Below are 7,152 nucleotides of genomic sequence, written 5' to 3' on the forward strand. Positions count from 1 at the left end.
GGGGGGGGGGGGGGGGGGGGGGGGGGGGGGGGGGGGGGGGGGGGGGGGGGGGGGGGGGGGGGGGGGGGGGGGGGGGGGGGGGGGGGGGGGGGGGGGGGGGGGGGGGGGGGGGGGGGGGGGGGGGGGAGAGAGAGACCTGAGATAATAAGGGAAATCTTCAAAAGTGACTTTGCTTTGACGGCCATCAACGATCTGTTTAAGCATTTCCTGTTCGAGCTTGTCGGCGGTGATGAGGTTAGAGGAAGAATTGGAGGCGGACCATTTGGTGACGACGCTCTGTCCGGTGGCTAATCCGAGCCCCACTCCAACTCCGACGCCGACACTCAACGCCGACAGCAACAAACCCTTCTGCTCCATTATTAATAACCCAAAAACCCTCTCTTCCTTTTATTGGGATCACAACAATCAAAATTCCTTATGATAAAAATGGCTCATCAATCAAAATTTCTTCCGACCTCTTAATTTTTCTTCTCTTTACACAAAGATGGGTATTTTTAGGCGGAGCCGGCAGAACCGGATCTGAGTCACGGCGGCGGAGGGGAGCTACTGCGGTGGTGGTGGGATATGTTCTCTGTTTGGTCTCTAGTTTTTTAAGGCATACACATCGGAGTGCGGGTTCCTTGGGTGGTTACGTGGCACTGTGTTGACGGTTGTACGAATCGGCAGGTCGGTTTTTTTCCCTCTTTATTATTTCTCGGACTGTCCCGCTCACGCGCCTACGTCACCCTTTTTTCCTCAGAGTTTGCGCCCAAATGCGAGTCCTCGAGATGAGATAAGGTACCATTTTTATATATTTTTAAGTGTTGTTGTCAATTCCACACTTTTCAAATGCATTTGTTAGGAAGAAGTTTTTACACTCTTATACGAATGCTTTGTTTTATTTCTTTAATTGACGTGAGATTTCACATATAAACTACCGTTTGAACCAATTCTCGATCAAATTTGTTGGCTTGACTCAAAACTTTTTACTACTTATTCATACGTGACCTTAGTAAATAATATTAGATGTCCATGCACTTTTAATTGCGAGAAGTTCATAAACGTTTCGTTTCGTATCAAGCACTCATGGTATCTTTTAAGGAGATGTAGCACTCGTGGTATGTTCTAAGATTGTATCCAAATAATTATAAATTGTGGATATTTTTAAAAAATAATTTTTTTTAACAACCCGACAGTTGGATGAAAGTCTCACATCGACTAATTTAGGGAATGATCATAAGTTTATAATCGAGGCATACTATTTTCATTGATACTAGGCCTTTTTTGAAGCCCAAAGCAAAATCATGAGAGTCTATACTCAAAGTCAAAGTGGACAATATAATACCATTGTAGAGAGTTGTGTTCGTGATGATGTTTATCTAACTTCGACAACCCAGCCCGAAAATAGAGAGTTGGAAAAGGAGCCGACATTTAGCACGCAGAACAAGGTAGGCGCAACTGAGGTGGCTGCGTTACCCTTTCCCGAGTACCCTATTTTGTACTGTTTTCCACTATTAGTACCAAATTCTAACTATTTCTCATCACAGGACCAAATTTTGAGACACACCCTTATGGGAAAATGTGTCGCTCATACAATTTGCATCGCAAGTGGCCAAGTTTCTTGGACCATTTTTGTTGTTCTTACACAAAATTTGATGTCACCCTCGCTAGATTTAGTAAATCGAAACTTAGGGTTACACTCTTTGTCGACACAATTTTGTCCGTAGATTCAATATTTGTTGTCAATAAGCTAACTCCTTCTACGGCACCTCAAGTACTTCTGCTTCAAGTCTTTGATGATTGTAATCAATATGTTTCATACTATATTATCTATGTTGTAGTAGTCGACAACTACATGGTATAGATATGATATGTCCCTAACTTCACCAATTTTAATTATGGGTTTATTTGGCGTATTCCCGTACATGTCGAATAAGAAATAATGTTGTTGTAGCTAAAGCGAAGTTTGTTCTAATAATTTTGTTCGAATAATGTTTTATTTTCTTCTGTGCATAGAGAGATCTATTATCGAGAATAGGAACGAATAGATAAGAATAATCGAGTCTAGTTTAAAGTTAGGCGCGTGGTAATATTTAAAGAGTACGTTGTAATAAAAAAAAAAAACTTAATATTTTTAACGAAAATAAGATCAAAAGATAATCTTGAAGATAATTGTAATTAAAAAAAATTGGAAAATTAATTTCAAATTAAATATTCATTTGGGCTAAAAATAAGCCTTCTTTTTCACTTTTGGATTTTTGAATATACCCCACATTTCCTCTCGAGATTGGGCTCGAACTATGTCGGCCCAAATTGAGATTGGGCTCGAACTATGTCGACCCAAATTGAGATTGGGCTCGAACTATTTCGACCCAAATTGAGATTGGGCTCGAACTCTTTCGGCCCACATTGAGTTTGGGCTCAAACGATTTCGGCTCAAATTGAAATAGGCCCAAAAGAGGGACGGTATCTCAAGAAGATCTCTCGGCCCCCTTCTACGTTTCTTCGGGCGTCTTCTGCTTCTTCAGCTTCTGCAAAGGAAAAGAATGAACAGGTATGTAACTCTTCTTCTTTCACTCTGCTTAAATGAACGGAAAGTATGAATTTTCCTGCTGTAGATCGTATGAATGATGAGAGTTATTTCATCTAAGCTTTGTTTGTTTCCGGGGAAAATGGTTTATCATCTCGGTTCTTTCTCTTTCCCTTACTCAAAGAGTCGCATGGGTTGCCAATTCAGTGAAGTCCTGTTCCAAAATTTGGCCAACGAAGAATCATGATCAACCCAATTGAAAATTTGTTCATTCAAAAGTGTTCGTTTAATTTAATTTCAATTGGCAACCCACGACCACAGCTAGTTATGTTCTTCGTTGGTAGCTGCTATCTACCCTCCATCATAGGACACATAAATGTAGGTGAATAAAAATCTGGCATCCATGGCATAGAATTTTGTATTGGGTGCTCTCTTTTGATACTGGATTTTTAATCCAATATTTTGCTGAAGCTTTTTTTAATCCTTCGTAAAAGGGTTGTTTTGATTTTCCATCAGAAGAGAGCCATCTGCGTTGATATTATAATATGATATAATATGTGCTGAAACAGGTTAGTTAGAAGAAACCTTGTCACTAATGTCTTTGGACCGAAGACTCGATTGAAGAACTTCTGCTCTGCTTCAGCTGCTAAAGTTTCTGGCTCAAATGGAGACCATAGCTATGTAATACCATATTACTACATCTGATAATGAGTAATATTGGTTTAATTCTTCTCAGAAGATTGTCTTTGCTTTTCTATATTTCCCTTTGTGTGACTGAGAATATTCATATATTTGATGTACCCAAATCTCAGGTGCAAGGGGAGAAGCCAGGTTCCACAGATAACTTTCCTCAACATGACATTGCTATAGTTGGAGGCGGCATGGTAGGCATGGCCTTAGCTTGCTCCTTAGGTAGGTGTTTTTTTGGATGAATAATTCTGCAACGCGTACCATGCCAATACACAAAGCACTCACCATTCATGTCTTCACACTTGAAATGATGCATTGTTGGATAACAAAATTGTTCTATAATTTCGTTTTCTTTTTAGCGACTGAGAGTTATCAATGTACGTTGGAGTCGAATGCTTTGCTTTTGTTGTTTAATGTATCTTTATTTGCTTGTTTTTTCTGTGTTTTGTTATAATTTTGTGATTATCTCAGAATATCTAGACTCTATATACACGGAGGGAGAGTCCTTTTCGTCTTGCAATTTTAACTATAGTTTATGAAATTAAATGGAATTCTTATCAATTACATTCTCTTTCATGAAGTTATAATCTAATTTAATCTTACTGTTGTTTGTGTTGCAGCAAGCATGCCATTAACTAAGCAGTTGTCTATTGCCATTATCGACAGCAATCCAGCATTAAAGGGTGGAGTCAGCATTAAGAAAGATGGTCCTCCCGATCCAAGAGTGAGCACAGTGACTCCTGCAACTATATCTTTCTTCAAAGGTGGTGAATTTATATAGTTATTATACATATTCTAAGATTTTATATATTTTTTTTCTCACTAAAATCACTCTTAATTATTGAATAACACCGTTATCTAGGCTAACTTTGTTAGAAAATTTGAAAGCATATCAGTTTTGTTTCATACTTTTGCTGTTCCACTGTACGCAACATTGTGCATCATTTATAATGTCCTTTAACATTGAAGCTGACACATAATGTTGGCTTACCTTTCATCTTCTTCATATTCCAAATTAGTACTGAATTCAAATAACAGAATTCTCATTGGCCAGACATTGATGCATGGAAATATGTTGAACAACAGCGGCATGCATACTTTGACAAAATGCAGGTATAGACTGTTCTTTGTAAACAATCCTTTGGAAATTCTAGTTAAAGGAATATATTGTTATAGATCGGTTTAAATACTTTTTCTATTAGTAGGTCCAGCTCCCTTGTAATTTCTAATTTCATGTCACAGTTGAAAGGGATTAAGTAATTATTAAAATCAATAATACTTCATCCCTTCTTGTGCTTTAGTTTTAGCTATTTGAATGTTTTGTGTGTGGCGCTTCTATACATTATAGAAGAAGGTAGGTGTGAGGTTTTCTACTCGCAATCAGCCTAAAAACTCAATCAAACACAAGCACAACAAAAAATCAATAGCAAATAGCACTCTAAGAAGCACGGATACTCTATTTCAGTAGAGAATTTGTGGACATGAATACGTTTGGACGCGCTTTGGACACGTCCATTTCTCTAATTTGCGTGTCCAATTTTTTGTTTTCGGTTACGCATGTCAACACCCTGATACTTGAAGGGGACACACTAACATATTTTTTCCTCTAATTTCGTGTTTATCCCAGCCCAAGGTAGAAGCCCAAAAAGTTTATAAACTTTAAATAAAATAAACATAAAGAAAGAAAAGACAAACAGGATTTCTGGTCTAATACTATTGCCTTTTTGTTGTCCTTGATTCTAAATCCTGTTTGGAATGAAAATTTGTAAGAGAAGAAAACACGAAAAATATTTCACGACCTTGTTGGATCTGTTCTGTTGCTTTCTAAATTTGTTGTTCATATATAATTACTACTTATTTTTGTAGCATTAACTTGTTAGAAGTATGTTATATGCTGCTAGTGTAATGCATATAATTAAGCTTGGGAAGAATTTTTCGTGATAAGAAAATTAATCGGAACTATCGTATCATCTTTCAATCTTTGTTAGGTTTGGGACTATACAGGCTTAGGTTACACAAAGTACCATGCAAGAGATGTAAATAAAGAATTTTTAGGGTAAGCTCCAGCATGCAAAATGAAAGCAACTCAATTAAATAGTTATTGGGTGTACTCATTTGGCTTTGGATTCAGCTGCGTGGTGGAGAACAAAGTGCTTCAAAGTTCCTTATTATCACGCGTACAGGTAATCCTCAACTGTTAAATTCCTTCACTGATAAATGGACTTTCCAAACTCTTTGAGTTCAGTGTTCTGCTTTGCTTAAACTTTTCATTATAATGTAATTGCATAAAGTGGAGAGGGTCGTTAGAGTAGTCAGATGCTACCTTTGGATTCCTCAGAATGCTGAGTACCTAAATTTCAACAGTGTACAGATGCTCAAACAACAATATATTCTTCCAGATTAACCTCAATGAACTTAAGCCCAAGCGGTTCACCAACAGTAGCAGCTAACGTATCGTCCAAGACAACAATGAATGAACCAGGACATTTAGCAAAATTGGAACTGAGTGATGGCAGCAGTTTATATGCAAAATTGGTGGTAATTATCTCTTGTAGGAAGGAAAAAGTTTCTAATTTTGGAAAAGTTGCTAGTTATTCGTCGACATTTCGTCCGAGTTTTCTTGCAGGTTGGCGCAGATGGTTCCAAGTCGCGTGTTAGAGAGTTAGCTGGGTTTAAAACAACCGGATGGAATTACTCACAGAATGCAGTTATCTGTACGGTGGAGCACACTCAAGAAAACTTTTGTGCATGGCAACGATTTTTGCCTTCTGGACCGATTGCACTTTTACCAATTGGGGATAACTACAGCAATATAGTTTGGACTATGAACCCGAAAGAGGCTACAGATCGTAAAGTAATGGATCGGGATGATTTTGTGAAGGATGTAAATTCTGCTCTGGATAGCGGTTATGGTCCTTCTCCACAGTCGAGCATATTTGGAAGTCAAAGCTTTTTTTCATGGCTGAAACCGGATGTCACTGTTTCAGTAGATGAAGGATTTGAAGTTCCTCCAAAAGTGGTCAAGTTGGCATCTGAAAGAATGGTCTTCCCATTGTCTTTGAATCACGCCAAGAACTATGCTTCCAAACGTGTGGTTTTGATTGGCGATGCAGCACACACTGTTCATCCTTTGGCTGGTCAAGGAGTTAATTTAGGTTTTGGAGATGCCTTTTCTCTTTCGAAAGTAATTGCTGAAGGAGTTGCACTTGGAACCGACATTGGAGAGGTGGGGTATTTTTCTCTACTACTCTTTCATCCGTTGTCCTAACTATTGTGTTTATCTTTTCATGGTTTTAAATTTAGTCTGAATCCAAGTTTTTCATTTTGTCACATGGAAGGTTGTACCGTAGCTTGTCTAGCCACAATTATTAGGTGTCATCTGACCCTTATATTTCGGAGTGGGAGACTATAGGTTAAAATATACTCTTTGTCCCAACGAACAGCCTTAGGTTTGTTTTCAATTTGATCCCAAGGTTTTAGAAGTTTCAGTAGTGCCCTCAACTTTAGAACGAACTCAAGGACACAGCTGTATGCTAGCAGATATTGTCCTCTTTGGACTTTCTCTTTTACGCTTCCCCTCAAAGTTTTCTAGAACACGTCTGCAAGTGTGAGGTTTCCACACCCTTATAAAGAATGTTTCGTTCTCCTCCCCAACCGATATGAGATCTCACAATCCACCCCCCTTCGGGGTCCAACATCCTCGCTAACATTCGTTCCCTTTTCGAATCGAGGTGGGACCCCCCAATTCACCTCCCTTCGGGGCCCAGCGTCCTTGCAAGCACACCGCCTCATGTCCACCTCCTTCGAGGCTCAGCTTCCTTGCTGGCACATCGTCTGATGTTTGGCTCTGATACCATTTGTAACGGCCCAAACCCACCGCTAGTAAATATTGTCCTCTTTGGGCTTTCCCTTTCAGGCTTCCCCTCAAGGTTTTTTTTTTTTTTTTTTTTAAC

At 39.0% G+C, this 7,152-nt stretch overlaps 2 protein-coding genes across 3 annotated transcripts in view; one reads left to right on the top strand and one right to left on the bottom strand.

Moving 5' to 3' along the window:
• LOC111437496 (peroxisomal biogenesis factor 6-like) overlaps positions 1-720 on the bottom strand; it is a 7,082-nt gene extending 6,362 nt beyond the window's left edge. Inside the window, exon 1 of the mRNA XM_023075495.1 lies at positions 137-720. Within this exon, the coding sequence (XP_022931263.1) occupies positions 137-357 (221 nt within the window). The 5' untranslated portion in view covers positions 358-720. The remainder of the gene's footprint in view (positions 1-136) is intronic.
• A 1,750-nt stretch (positions 721-2,470) lies between these two features.
• Positions 2,471-7,152, top strand: part of LOC111437650 (ubiquinone biosynthesis monooxygenase COQ6, mitochondrial) — a 6,568-nt gene continuing 1,886 nt past the window's right edge. The window contains exons 1-9 of one of the 2 annotated variants that reach the window (XM_023075719.1): positions 2,471-2,533; positions 3,079-3,190; positions 3,322-3,421; positions 3,820-3,963; positions 4,254-4,312; positions 5,188-5,255; positions 5,331-5,382; positions 5,564-5,737; positions 5,826-6,425. In XM_023075719.1, the coding sequence (XP_022931487.1) occupies positions 2,526-2,533; positions 3,079-3,190; positions 3,322-3,421; positions 3,820-3,963; positions 4,254-4,312; positions 5,188-5,255; positions 5,331-5,382; positions 5,564-5,737; positions 5,826-6,425 (1,317 nt within the window). In that variant the 5' untranslated portion in view covers positions 2,471-2,525. Of the gene's footprint in view, positions 2,534-2,622; positions 2,888-3,078; positions 3,191-3,321; positions 3,422-3,819; positions 3,964-4,253; positions 4,313-5,187; positions 5,256-5,330; positions 5,383-5,563; positions 5,738-5,825; positions 6,426-7,152 lie in introns of those variants that run through there. The other variant, XM_023075720.1, reaches the window with a different exon arrangement.

The sequence above is a fragment of the Cucurbita moschata genome, unplaced genomic scaffold, assembly GCF_002738365.1.
Source record: "Cucurbita moschata cultivar Rifu unplaced genomic scaffold, Cmos_1.0 Cmo_Scf00064, whole genome shotgun sequence".
Lineage (NCBI taxonomy): Eukaryota > Viridiplantae > Streptophyta > Magnoliopsida > Cucurbitales > Cucurbitaceae > Cucurbita > Cucurbita moschata.